At 35.3% G+C, this 15,224-nt stretch overlaps 1 protein-coding gene across 14 annotated transcripts in view; it reads left to right on the top strand.

Moving 5' to 3' along the window:
* The window catches only part of LOC121729849 (neural-cadherin), a 383,323-nt gene that overhangs the window by 282,657 nt on the left and 85,442 nt on the right, over positions 1 to 15,224 (top strand). For all 14 annotated transcript variants that reach the window (XM_042118540.1, XM_042118525.1, XM_042118532.1 and 11 more), the window contains one exon: positions 11,604 to 11,747. In XM_042118540.1, coding sequence (XP_041974474.1) covers positions 11,604 to 11,747 — 144 coding nt within the window. The remainder of the gene's footprint in view (positions 1 to 11,603; positions 11,748 to 15,224) is intronic.

Here is a 15,224-nt window from a genome sequence, read left to right as displayed (position 1 = left end):
CTCGTTTGCAAAATTGCCCGTTATTTCATTAAAAAAAAATACTAGAGATCGCCCAATGGTTCGACCATTGGGCGATCTCTAGTATTTTTTTTTACTCGATCTTAAATTTAGTTATCACTTATCTTCTTCTTTTGGCTCCCCGTTTAAAGTATTGACTATTTCAGATTCAATGAAAAAAAAACAAAAATCCATTTTCAATTTGACAACAGACTTCAACCATAAATAAAAGAGTACAATTCGTGTGTATAGGCTTGTCAATCAAAATCTCCTAGTAGTGTGTGTGTGTTGTAGTGTGTGTAATATTTTATTTGTTTAAAAAATGTATGTTATAAGCATATAATTTCAAAACAATATTAGCTCGATGCACTCCTTCACCATATAAACTATAACTGTGCACATTCGCCTTCGTTTCCGCATTTTTCGTCAAAAGGGATCCAAAGTTTTTCACTCGCGTATTATTTTAATATAGATGATGAATATATACATAAACTGATAAAGGTTTTTAAAATTATTTTAAATAAAAACTAGATAATGTCCGCAAGTCCGTCGCACATCAATCCGTTTATCGCGCGAGAACCGTACATTTTTCCGGGATAAAAAGTGTCCTATGTCTTTTCCCGGGACTCAAACTATATCTCCATACTCAATTTTTATAATATTAAGTATGGACGTATAGAATGTGTCTACCAGTGGTTTGGCCGTCGCAGGGTTTTTGGCTCATAATATTAATTTACTTAGTTAAATTGGTACTAGTTTACTTACAATATCGCGCGACAGACTTTTATTATCATGCAAATTGTATTTCAGTTTCTGTCTTTTTTTAGACTATTTAAATAAAATCTTTATTTCAAAAAGTTTTTTGAATATAATTTCTCCATCTGCAAACGTTTTTGTTTCTAATTCACCTACCTTTTTTATTTGCTATTTATTGATATTGGATACTTGAATTTATAATCGAATCGAATAAATTGAGAAGGAAGAAGAAGCCCGCCGCCCGCAATCATCGCGGCACCGCGCCATATGTAACAGGCCCCCTTAGACAAGTGGCAAAACGCTAACGCTAACGCTAACGCTACAAAATGTACTAGCGAATACTAATGTCAAATCCATACACTTTGTAGCATTAGCGTCAGCGCTAGCGTTAGCGTTTTGCCACTTGTCTAGGGGGGCTGAGCTGCGTCTGCGGAGCGAGATCCCCGCGACGCCCCTGTACATATCCCGCCTGCACTGGTCTATGGAGGTCGAAGACGTCGCCACAAGGTCAACTTCAGTTCCTTTGTGGTGGGAGTACCGACGCATCTTCTCCCGACCTTTGAAGCGGAGGAATTCTGGCTGACTGATGTGGTTTACCGATCGCCCCCCAAACCCCCTATATACTAAATTTCATCATTCCATAGATGGCCACAATTTTATAATAAAAAAAAAAATTAAAAAAACGAGTAATTCTTGTATATAAGTATATATATATATATATATATATATATATATATATATATATATATATATATATATATATACTTATACAAGAATTACTCGTTTTTTTTTTTTTATTATAAAATTGTAGCCGTCTATGGATTCTAAGTATCTATTCTAAATGCCGTCTTCTATTTCCTTAAAAACCGATATCGGGATCACTAGCTGTACTAACTGCACTAGTTTAAATAATGGTCCTAACTCCTAAACCACGAGATCAGTCACAAAACTACAGTTTTTGTGAATCGGGTCATGGCTATAATTATGTTAAAAGTGACATCATACAAAAGCCTGAATAATTTCGAAAATACCTCAAGTACTTGGGTTAGTTGAAATCACACCCGAGGCCCTGTGTAAGTTACTGGACTCATATTCCGAACCCTTACCCGGGGGAAATATAACTTGTCGCCACAAAATTTTCGTGTGACGTCAGAATTAATACAGTGACTCACTCTTACAACGATCACGAGTCGAACCTATTAACCTTTTGGACACAAGAGCTGATGAGTCCATGTGACAATATTATGCAACTTTGGAAGTCATGATGTGAGAATTTTTTACATAAAATAACTAAACCCGGTGAACTTCGTATAACTTGCCTCCTAATATAAACCTTCCCTAGATTCCCACGAATATTTCAAGACTAAAATTAGCCAAATGGTTTAGCCGTTCTCGAGTTTCAGCGAGACGCTTAGCAAAATTTGAAATTCACTTTTATTTACACATAGATAATAAGTATCCTACAGTTTTTTTATAATAATAATAATATCTATGGACGCTTCACACTACGTCAGTGTGGCCCCATGCTAAGTACCTAAAGGACTTGTGTTACAGGTACCAGACAACGGAAATATATTTAATACTTTTATACTATACATATATTTAAGATTTTTATTATATCATTTCACATATTGAATACACATCCAGACCCGGGAACATTGAAAACTTTTTGTTCCGTCGGCGGGATTCAAACCCGTAACCGGCTTGAGCTACCAACGCGCTCACCACTGAGCCACAGAGGTCGTCATTATTATCGGTATTAAAAATATATTGTACTTAATGTTTCCCGAGATTCCATCGCACACAAATACGTTTATCGCGGTAGTTAGGTAACGGACAGACAGATTTTTATTATTATTAAGTATAATGGATGCCTCAGGTGTGAAAATTTAAAAAATCGGTCAGATATTTTAAGCAACGATGAATTTCGAAAATTTCCTAACGGTTACTTGTAAAATTTCAGCAATATTCAATATTCTTATTTAAACGATAACAGCTAAATCCGCAAAGTGCTTGAACAAATTGCATTTTGTGTAAAAGGCTGTGGCAAAGGCCATGGCAGGTGTTTTCGTTTAAAGTTTTAAACCGTCTAACATCAAGTTAAAGCCGCTTAGCCGTTTGGCTGTTGCTTTATTTATTATTTTATAATCGTAACATTCGAACGTGCTTGTAAAATGAGTCGCCGGTGTAAAGTTTGATAAAAATATTTATTTCTTGTCTTTATTCATTTTATTAATCGAAAACTGTATAATATTTAAGTTACTCCATTAGCCACTCAGGCTTATCAAGAGATTAAAATAACAACAAAAATGAATCCATAACAAAAAACTTCCTATATTAATAAATAACTAGCTATTTGACAGAGCTTTGCTCGGTATTCGATAGAACACGAATAAAATGACATTTTCTAAAAATGATTCCTAGCTATATATACTAAATTTCATGAAAATCGTTGTAGCCGATTCCGAGATTCCAATTCTATATTAATATACATACCTATATACAAGAATTGCTCGTTTAAAGATATAAGATACCCATACACGCTACAGTGTACCGGAGAGGTCAACTGGTTCAGATATGCCTCCGCAGGTAGACCGGAATGTGTGTGGGAATAGATTTTGTGCCGGTCGCCTGCGCAGGTCAACAAAGCTGCACAGGTCTATTCACACAAATTCCAGTCGACCTGCTCGGGCATACCTGGACCTCTCCGGTAGACCGTAGCGTGTATGGCAGGCATACACGTGAAAAACATGTGGAAAATAATATACTAATTACTAGCTGTCCCGGTGAACTTCGTGTCACTTTAAAACCTTCCCTGGACTTCTACGAATATTTTAAGACTAAAATTAGCCAAATCAGTTCAGCCGTTTTCGAGTTTTAGCGCGACTAACACATTTGAAAATCCATTTTTATATATAAGATATGTCTATAGATATCATAACTCTATAAATAAAAGTAAGAAAATAGGTCAGTAATACGCCGAGTATTACATTACGGTGTATTTGTTTCCGGCATTTACAACTTTCCAGCTTAAATCTAGTTTGCGAAGTTAGGCAAGTGCTGCAACAGACTGAAGAGTTTTAGCTACGTCAATTATACATTTAGAGATATCTATTATTTTCAATCCAAAGTTCAGACGACTTAACCACAAAAGGAAATATTTTAACAAAATATTTTGAAGTTAATATTCTTTTACATACATAAAGCTCACAGATTTTCTATCACTATTTTATTCCACATTGTAGACGATGCGATCAACAATGTAAATTTTTGTGCAAGCAATAACTTATAAAGGAGATTGAACAGAAGTGGTCCAAATATCCGCCACTAACGAGACCCATATAAACTTATTATCAATTATTATATAAATAAAGTAAGTAATAAAATAGAGTAAGTAACTTTCAGTATGAGACAAAATAAAAATAAGCTGTCAGTAAAAAGTTCTGACCATAATAAACAATGACTTTTTTGAGTGAAAATATTGATATTGATATTCATCTATTTCAATAAAACCCTAAAGGTACGCGCACAGTTTGTCGGCGCGTGCCGGGGCGTGCCGGGGCGGATCGGGGCTCAGTGCATTGACGGACTTTGAGCCGAGGCTTGCCGGGCCGCATCGCATCACATCCGCGCGCCGCTTGCTATAGCACACTATTGCCGGGGCGCAGCGGGTCTTGCCAGGGCGCAGCGGGTCTTGTCGGGCCGTGTCGCATTGACGGAAATCCGCCGAGCGAAAATCCGCGCCGATGCGCACCGGCACAGTGTGCGATACGCGCATCCGCTTCCATACAAATTGTATGGAGGCGGATTTTTGCGATGCACCCCGTCACGCTGAGCCCCGGTACGGCCCGTCTCAGTGTGCTCACGCCTTAAGGCTGCGTTTTTCTGTTTTTAAGATCCAATAAAATCGCTGCGCTGAGCGAGGTCACGTCAATAAAGCGATTCTATAGGTTCTCAAAAACACATTCCTCGCAACACTTCTCTGGAGGAAACGCAGCCTAATAGGGAAATGCGGCATGACTTAACGTAGATTAGGTAGTTAAAAAATGCAATAGATCATATCAACAATACTTTATGGATTAAATGGTTGAAATTTTTTTCATTCCATCTCAACTTTTTACTGACAGGATATTTTGGTTGCGGTCTGGTTATAATAGTTTTACGATAATTTTACTATAATATAGGTCTCGTTAGTGGTGGAAATTTGGACAAACTCCATACATTTTATCTCATATTCCTTTTATACCTACTATGTTCCTATCATGGACAGGGCTATCGATATGATTTCATGTAACAGGTGACGGCAAAGTGGTCCATTGGTTTGATATTTGTTTTTATTATGTAATAATACGTTCATTTACTTTCATAACATTCTCTATGAGTCATTACAAGTGTGAAAGCTATAATATCGTATAGTAATATTATACTCGTATAATATAGATAGATAAAAATCATAGCACCACGTGAAAAAAACATCCATACTTACTAATATTACAAATGTGTCTGTCTATCAGTCTGTCTTCATACAGTCCTACATTTTTGATCTTTGAGCAGGTGGCCTGAATCAGAACAACTTCAATCAATAACATTTTTCAAAATGTTTTTTTTCATTTAGGTCACACGCCAAAAGTTCATGTAGAATTTGCCTTGCAAGCTCGCAATTGAATTCTTACACATTGTCAAATTGAGTACAATGGAATATATTGTGTCCAACATGTCACTAATTGAACAAAACGCAGGCGCGAGTTATTAGGTCGTCTCATTTACGGCGTCACGGAGTCTGGCGGTCGTCGACTTGTAACTAGACACATTTGTTTTGTATTTGCTCCGTATTTCCTGATTTATTTTCCTCGGGGTCACGACAAACTCAAATAACAATGAGTGCTCAAATTTGTTTCGGATGGCTGGTCTTTACGTTGTAAATATTTCTCTAATTTCTCGCGATAACTATAAAGGCATTCCACGCGTGCTCTCACACTGCACATCATATTATTAATATAAATGCCTTCTTCATTCCGCCTCATAATAGATCTTAGTATGGCTTACCACGTACGTACGTGGGATTAAACAGAATTTTATTAAATGATTCATAAAGTAAATTAAACTTTATGTGAAAATATTATTATCTATGAGTTATTAAAATTTAAGTATTGTTTTACAAGCTTTTGAGAAAGATGATACATTAAAAATGACTAAAAGCATCCTATATTCATAACGATTAACGCCTACTCGAAATATTTAAGTACCTTTTTTTCAGTATTTCGTGGGCACATATTATACCTAGGTCTGATTTCGTAATATAGTAAGTAAATACTGTACTGCGTGTTATATTATTGTAAAATGTAAATAATATAATTACGATACTTAGAAATGATTATACGCATATTAATACCCTTGACTGATAAAGTGCATAATAATTTTACAGTATTTTATTTAAACCCATCTTTGATTCCACGTACATTTCGAAAAATTTTAGGTACCTTTGGATTTTATTTTGTATAGTTATTTCCAGGTCATTGTTATATCTGAATATAATAAGCTTGATAAGCTGCCCGTTGTTGCTCTGAATTCTTTCGATCGATGTAGAATTTTCACAAGAATTTTCCATTGAGATTCCAGAATGTTGGTTCATTAAGCACCAAGTTAGTTGAATTTCTATTCCTGTTTAATCCCTTGGTAACATCCATTATTGTCATAGTCTGCGTGCTAGCTCTAGCGTTATAGGGCAGAGGGGCGGGCGGGTGAGGGGCACGATAATAAATATTTTTTATACGCAAGACACCTGAATTGTAGGGGTTAGTACGAGACAATCTCCGCCTTGGAGCTCGCGATAGGATTTAATTAGTGTACCTTTGTAAAATAAACTAACTAGAGTAAAATGCTCGTTATGAATGAAATATATCTAATTAATTGGCTAAATTGGTGAAGGTACAAAGTAAGTATTTATTTCGAAGTTTATTACTTAATTAATATTTTCGTGAGGAAAATCCCTCTCTTATTTTCTCTTTACAACAAAACCTGATTATTCTCTCGGCAAATATCCTATGAAAAGTTTGTTGAAATCGCTCTTCTATCTTTCTTGTGATTCTTTGAGTAAAGTTTGAATAGTTGTTTGAGTTGTAACTTAAATATTTATTGAAAATTTTAAGGTTCCGTCCATTTCTTGTTATTTGCTGACGACGGCAGACAATTGAACTGATTTGCAAAATCTTATTAAAAAGTTAATTCTTTTTGTGGCTACCTTACTGTTGGTATTTTACCAACAATGGATACAAATTACGTACCTATATAATTATTGTAGTCGGTCGTTCGGCAACAACCGGAATTTCATTCGACTATCGAAATAATTCATCTATACTAATATTATAAAGAGGTAAACTTTGTTTGTATAATTGTAATGAATAGGCTCAAAAACTACTGGACCGATTTTTAAAATTCTTTCACCATTCGATAGCTACATTATCCACGAGTAACATAGGCTAAATTTTATTTAGGAAAAAATAGATTTCCGTAAGATATTTGGCTTTTTCGGAGACAAGGTGTAAAAAAACCAACCAGAAGAGTTACTTATCTTGCGTACGCTGCCTAAACTATAAAAGATAGAACCATAAAATGTTCTAATCAATTGTAGATCTTATAAATATCTACAAAAAAGTCCGCGACACACTATACCTATCTATGTCAAGTGAGGCACAACAACAATTTTTTTATTTAAAAATCGTGAATTTTTTTGGACTACATTTAAACGCGTTTATTTTACTCATGCTATTTATCCTTATCAAAATAAATTATTTAATCACTAAGTACAGTTTATGCAGATAATATTTGGTCTTTGAATGACTAAAATTGGACGTTTGGTTTTGAAGTTATGGCGAAATTAAAATAAGTATTCCGATTTCTACTGCACGGCCCGTTGCGAAGTGGGCGTCATCAAGGGGAGTTTAGATGTATTAGTTCTTTTCAGAGTTAGAATATTACACGCTATTAACATTTTCTTAAATATTTGAAAATGCCTAAGAGAGCCAGGTCTCTTATATATTAGTCACTTCAATAAAATAATATGGGCAAAACAACGTTTGCCGGGACAGCTAGTAGTTTACAGGTCATAAAAATAGAGTCGTATAATTCCAAATCGTATTTATTTGATTAATATTGATTAATAACATTCATGAAGTAAATAAAAAATCGGCCAAATGCGAGTTGGACTCGCCCATGAAGGGCAGCAGCAATAAGGTTTATATTTATGAAATTAAAAGGTTTTTAATTTATTTTTATATTTTAGTTCATTTAATGAAAGTTTAATTAAGGTTTACCGTTTATGACGTATAAAAAAGCCACTTGACAGATCTCGTTCAAACCAATTGTCGTTGGTAGATTTTATAGTAATGTACATCATATGTATTTTTTTAGACTTATCATGAATCTTACTTTAGAAGGGCACACACACACACACATTTTGCCACTTTGGAAGAGTATCTCTCGCATGAATAGTTATTCAGGTTAGAAAAAAATGATATTAAAAACCTCAATATGATTTTTGAAGACCTATTCACAGATAAATTGAAACTGTTTTTTTTTTATTTTGTTTATTTTTTATTTTTTTTCAGTTGTACCTATGGAGACCCCTAAAATTTTTACTAATTTTTCCATTTTGTATCAAAATTTTGACGACGGGACGACGATCTCCGCTTAGTTGCAGGCCCATGTTGGATGCGAGTAGCAGGAGATCGGCCATCTTGGCGTTCATTGAGAGAGGCCTATGTCCAGCAGTGGACGACTATAGGCTGATATGATGATGATGATGATCAAAATTTTAATGCAGTTCACAGACTACATCTACTAACCAAGTCTCAATAGTATAGCTCTTATAGTTTTGGAGAAAGGTTGCTGTGACATACGGACGGACAGACAGACAGACATGACGAATCTATAAGGGTTCCGTTTTCTACCATTTGGCTACGGAACTCTAAAAATGAAGCAAAAATATTTTGTAGTTCTTTTTGATTGCACACTCGTTTTGCGGCATTCAAGAAAATCTTTTAGAAAGTGCCTACTTCTCATTACTGAGGATTAAGCTTTAATAAGGCATTTACGAGGTAGTTAATTATTCGGTTTTGAATTCAAACCATACAGCCTTTTATTTTACTATGAATAGTACTTATAACAGTCTCATTCAAGAAAAATATAAATTTGCTTCTTAAGACTCTTTAAGAGATTTCTTTTGATTCCGTTTATAGTTCAAGTTTATTCAAAGAAACTAGTATATTATACTAGTTTATTTCGAGTAATATTAGTTAAATCATAATATTAATACGCTAACGAAAAACTCTGTAACCCTTTTTACGAAAAATGGGGAAACGTAGGTGCATGAAATTTTGCACAGTTATAGTTTATATTGTTACGTGCAAGGGTTCGAGGATTTGGAGAGAAAGACCTGGTGACTCTCTTGAAGTCTTTATTAACACTGCACTAAACACTAGGTCACAACACTTAGCACTAAGTCCAAACACTAATCACTAGGTCCAATCACTAAGCACTATCACTGTCCTAGGTCGTAGCCAAGTCGAAGGTTTCACTGGTTCACTCACTATTGATCACTTGTTGTCACTCCGAAATCGCTTTGATGATCGCCCGAACCGAACTGAATCGCCGGGCCGTCTACCTGCGGCTTTTTATATGGCGTGACGAGTTCCAGAAAGTTCCCGATTCACGTAAACAAGTAAACAAGTATGGGAACTTTCTAGGAGGCTCGAGCATGTACCACCTAGCGCCATCTAGTTTCGTGTAGGGGATTTATGTGTAGTGTGTCCCCTGATCAGTTTCACTGGTTTGCCGCTAGATGGCACCACATGTCCGTATACCGTGTACCGTAACAATATGGTGAAGGAGTGCATCGAGTTAATATTATTTTGAAATTATGCTTTTATCATACATTTTTTTAACAAATAAAACATTACACAGACTACAACACACACACATGAGAAATGACAGATTTTTGAGTGACAAGCCTATACATACGAGTTACACTTTTTTATTTATGGTTGAAGTCTGTTGACAACAAGTTGACAATTTGAAAATGGATTATAGTTTTTTTATTGAGATAATATTAGACAATGCTTACACGGCCAGTCTGAGAACAGCTAAGTCCCAGAGACAATAGTCAATATTATTTTTTACAAAATATAGGTAGTAGTCCTAATGTCGTTGAAACTAAGGTCGAATTTCGACCATTGGGCGATCTCTAGTACCTATAAATACTGCGGGGATCTAGGATTGTCATGCGCTTAATTATAACCCAACCATCACGTAAAATAATACTATTGCACTGGATATTTACCTCTACCTAATGGATAGATTAAAATATACTAGGCCGGCAACGCACCTGCAGCTCTTCTAATGTTGCAGGTGTCCATGGGCGGCGGTAGTAGCTTTCCACCAGGTGATCCTTTTGATCGTTTGCCCCCTTTTTTCATAATAAAAAAATTATATCTAATTATAGTATGTTCTACCTACATTCTGCACTAATATAATAGTAATGCATACTTAGCATTGCTTTTATATTAGTTTCATGTTTATAGTATTAAAAATTTAGACTAAGTATATTATAATATACTGAGTTTATACCTACCTAGGGGGTAGATAAACTTAGTATATTATAGTCTAAAAACCATTTTGGAAAGTGGTTATTGATACTGCTATTATCCTAGTATCAATTATTGTCTATTCATTAAACTTGGAATTGATGAATAGTCTCTTATTAGCAATTAGTTTGCTTTGGGATCATAATATTCCCTTACCTTGCGGCTTGCAGAATATGGTGACATGCTAGGTGCAATTGCATGCCGTCGGTCGGTACAAAATACTTTGTATATAAATAATATTATGTTCGATAAATAATTGGCCAAGTGCGAGTTTGACTCGCGCATGAAGGGTTCCGTACAACTATAGAACAAAACTGAATTAATAATTTAATTTAAATTTTCTTATTTATTATTTAATAAAGAGTTTGACAGAATTTATAGAGTTTAATCGCCGTAATCAGAGACATTTAATTAAGATAAACCTTCAATTTAATGAAGATTTTGACATTGATAATGTATGGGGCTTATGTAAAAATTTGAAAAAACTCGGGAACTGCCGCCGTAAAGCTATTGCATAGCATTTTTAGGGCTCCGTGCCCAAAGGGTGAATACGGGACCCTATTACTAAAACTTCGTTGTCTGTTTGTTCGTTTGTCTGTCAGCTGGCTGTATCTCAAAAACCGCTATAGCTAGACTTCTGAAAATTTCACAGAATATGTATTTCTGTTGCCGCTATAACAACAAATACTAAAAACAAAATAAAATTAATAATGAAGGGGGGCTTCCATACAAGAAACGTGATTTTTTTGGCCCTTTTTGCTCGATTTCAATAATGGTAACAATTAGACACTTGAAATGTTTTAAAAATCGTTTATTATATGTGTACTTTAATAATTAATAATAATATTAAAATAAAATAAAAAAAAAATAAAAAAATACAAAAAACACAATTTGTGGCTTACTTTTTGTGTTACTTTTGCTCTTTAACGGTACGGAACCCTTCGTGCGCGAGTTCGTCTCGCACTTGGCCGATTTTTTATCAACTTATGCAATTATAATTCGCATATTACGTCTAGACGCACGTACACGAACACCGTGCAGAAGTCTGGCAATGCCGCACCGACCGGCACAGCGATGCGGCGTTGCAGCGAAGTAGGCTGTGTTAGGTTTTTTCGTTACGTAATTTCTTGCAATAAAAGCTATGCAATAGCTTAATAATGAAGTAGATATTTATTATAACAGTTGTCTAACAATGCCCTCTCTTTCCAGTGACAAAATTCATCCGGATCGGTATCGCGGACAAGAATGACAACCCGCCGTACTTCGACAAGGAGCTGTACGAGGCCGAGGTGGACGAGAACGAGGACATCCAGCACACCGTGCTCACCGTTACCGCCAAGGACCACGATGAATGTGAGTGCTAGTTGTAAGCAGGGAATGTTATTATTCAAATGTATTCGAATATATTCTTAAGAGCGCTCCTGACTCAAAAAATCAAACATCGTCCTTCTCTCTTCACACTAACGCCCGTCTTTCATATGCCAGGTGAAAAAGGACGGCGCGGAATCATCGCTAAGTTACGTTTTGCTTGAATAAAAGACGAACTATAATGATTATGAAAAAAGTTTTTTGAGCAAATTTAGGTTTTATCAATGCCTTTTTAGATATTAAAAATATTAAAGAAAAGACAGCAAACTTCAAAGATCCAAGCAAAAATGTGTCTAAAACAAGGTTTTTTGTAAAAAAGACACTATCGAGAATTTTTTCAGTAATCGTGTTTTCGTCTTGAGCATCTGGGGGCAAAGCAGTGCCCCAGCCAAGCTTTTTAGCAAAGGCCCCAACCAGCAAAAAGTGGTTTTGAAAGTATCACAGAGTACAATTCCATAGGATTATATGTGACTTATATCCACATATAAGTCCGGAAAAGGGCCCACTTTATAAGTAAATTTTTACTTATATCGTGTTTATATTCGTCCGCTTCAATGCCATTTACGCCTATATTTCTCCTATATAGGATTACGTAAGCGCAATTAGTCCTGCAAATGCCAACATAAGTAAATTATAGGAAAAAATGAGATCAATACAAGCCTCACAATGCTTCTATAAGCTCACATTTTGTGAACAGAACCCAATTCGTTCTGTGAGTCCAGGAATTGTCAAAACTCAAATTATTTTAATTGAATATCATTAAATGTCAACTATTATAATCAGAAATATAATATAGTAGAAAATCAAAAGCTATTTGTTGTTAGTCTGTTGTATATTCGAAGGGGAATGTGAAATACAACCATGTGAGTTGTGACACTGGTGACCTTGACATGGTAGTGATGATGATGATGATGAATATAATTTGCATAGTAGCATATGCTTTTTGTTCTTAAAACAACGCCTAAACCCCCAAACTTGTATCTATAAGGAATCCGGAGTTCTCTTAGTATCTTCATAACCATAGTATACTTTGGTGCAAAATCTTGCATTTTGGTAGCATATACTTAGGGTGCTTCTCATAAAACTAAAATCACCATATGTTTCCATATAAATTTTGACGAGTTCCCTCGATTACTCATGGATCCCATCATCAGATCACCACTTTTGTGAAAATGGGACCAAATTGGAGTGAAACCTAATATAACAAAATAAAAATTTTGAAAATCGGTTCACAAACGGCGGAGTAGTGGTCGAACATACAAAAATAAATAAAATAAAAAAATATCCACCACCGAATATATAACCTCCTCGTTTTTTGGAAGTCGGTTAAAAATATTCGTCTATGAGTGTCCGTGAATCGTGATCGACGTCTGTTGTGCATGCTATAGATAACTTCGCAACCATCTTGACCCAGCCATGTGGTGTGGAGGAGCCTTAAGTGACATTGAAATAATAACGAACTTGGAATGCATTAGACAAATAAAGTGTAAAAATGGACAGTTAAAATGGCATAATATTTATATCAATTAATTTGTTAAATAGTAATAAAGAATACCGTTTTGGTAGCTCTACGATTTAAATTGTGTATATTGTATGCTTTAAAATGACGACGTGGCAAGATTGGCGAACATACAAAATAAAAATTCTGGTCTAAAATATCACATTAAGAGATTCTTAATTGGACTGAGTTACCTACATAATATAAAAATATAGCTGACGCATATAAATTAACGTGGAAGTGTAACTACATTATTCAAAAGAAGAAAAGTCATTTAAATTGTTGATTAGTCACGGTCCAGAATCCAGATGTAATAGAGCCGAAGGGACGTACCCTTAAAAGTGATCATTTGTCTAAATCACGGGCTCGCCGACTACGAGTATTAAGCTTTATTCAATGTTAACCCGGCGTCATGGGGGTTGGGTCTGTGAGACCCATCACTTTTTATTTCACTTGTAATTCGGTTACCATGCGTTCGGCATTGCCAAATTTCTCAATAGCTGGAGCTGTTGAGTTGGTCTATAAGTCACAGGTAACGCGTTAGTCCTGCGACGGCCGCAGCGGTAGTAACAGGGGCCCAAAGTTGCATAAGGTATGTGAGACCCATCCCCGCAGTCAGTGTAACAATTTCGGGACATCTTACGCAGACATTATTGTTATAATTATCAGTGTTTTTAACATATTTTTTTTGTATTTTTGTTGTGTTTTACAATGGAATTAGATAATTTATAGTAAAATGTATTATATTTTTTGTAGGTACTTACTTAATTACATTTTTTGCGTTTTTTGTAGGTACTTGAAGAACTTTAATCTTCGATCGTGGATTCTTGGAAATCTATTGTTATTCTGTTGTTGTCGCGATCATCGGTGATCTTAATATGGATCTCAAAATGGATCGAGAAGAGGCAGAACGACAACCCATTCCTTCAATTTTACAAGAGTCGGAACTCGGACTCTGATTTTACCTCGTCAGACCAGGAAATATGCGAAGAAGAAGATATCTTGAGTAAACGTAGGAATTCTAGTGACGCAGAGCAAGATATCTCTGGCGATGATGACATTCCACCGTCTTAGAAATCGATTGTCGGAAGAGCATTGTACTGTATCTGAATCGGCTAGTTCGTGGCAAAGACGGTACAATTTGGTACAAGACGCCTATTGAAAAATTTCTTGGTGAATCATCAGGGGAACCTCCGACAAAGAAGCCGAATATTCGCAAAAGATGCCAAGACTGTCCAGCCAAAAAAGACCGTAAAACGAATTATTTCATTTGCGAAAGTTGCAACTTGCATCAAACACATTTGCTTAGAACATATTGTTGTACCTTTCTGTGCTGATTGCACCAAAGATAATGATTAGGTGTGATTATTTGTTAATTTTTTATATAAATATTTTAGTATTCTTTAAATAGGTGCCAGTAAAAAATTAAAACTGATTGTTAATTAGTAATAGACTAACATTTAAGTAGAGGAGAAATATTTTGTTGATTTTTGTCGTTCTTTTTTAAAGCTCTATTAAATATGGTTAAAAATTATATAATATATTTATGTTTCATTAATTCATATAAATACACATTGAACTTAATATAAACATATAAAATAAATTGATTATTATAAAAGGTTAGACTAATTTTGATACCTAAGACACGGGTATGTGAGACCCACTCCAACGTCCGTGTAACACTTTTCTGCCCCCATGACGCCGGGTTAAAAAAATGTGCTTTCAAAGTAGGAAGTTTATACGAGTACGTGCCGCATTTTCTTAAAATCATTGGCTTTCGGAGGGATTAAGTAAAGCTTGATTTTTATACGCAATTGCTTCTGCTATTTAGTTTCAGTCTCATGTCCAAGACGAATATACATAATATATTATTGTTATTTTTTACGCTCTAAATCTAAACTGTTTAGATCTTAAGAGTCTAGACCCGTTCCTCAATCCACGGCCCGCGGGCCGCATGCGGCCCG

This window comes from Aricia agestis, chromosome 1, assembly GCF_905147365.1.
Source record: "Aricia agestis chromosome 1, ilAriAges1.1, whole genome shotgun sequence".
Classification (NCBI taxonomy): Eukaryota; Metazoa; Arthropoda; class Insecta; order Lepidoptera; family Lycaenidae; genus Aricia; species Aricia agestis.
Note: the sequence above shows the minus strand (reverse complement) of the source record. Positions and strands in the feature narration are given on the sequence as shown.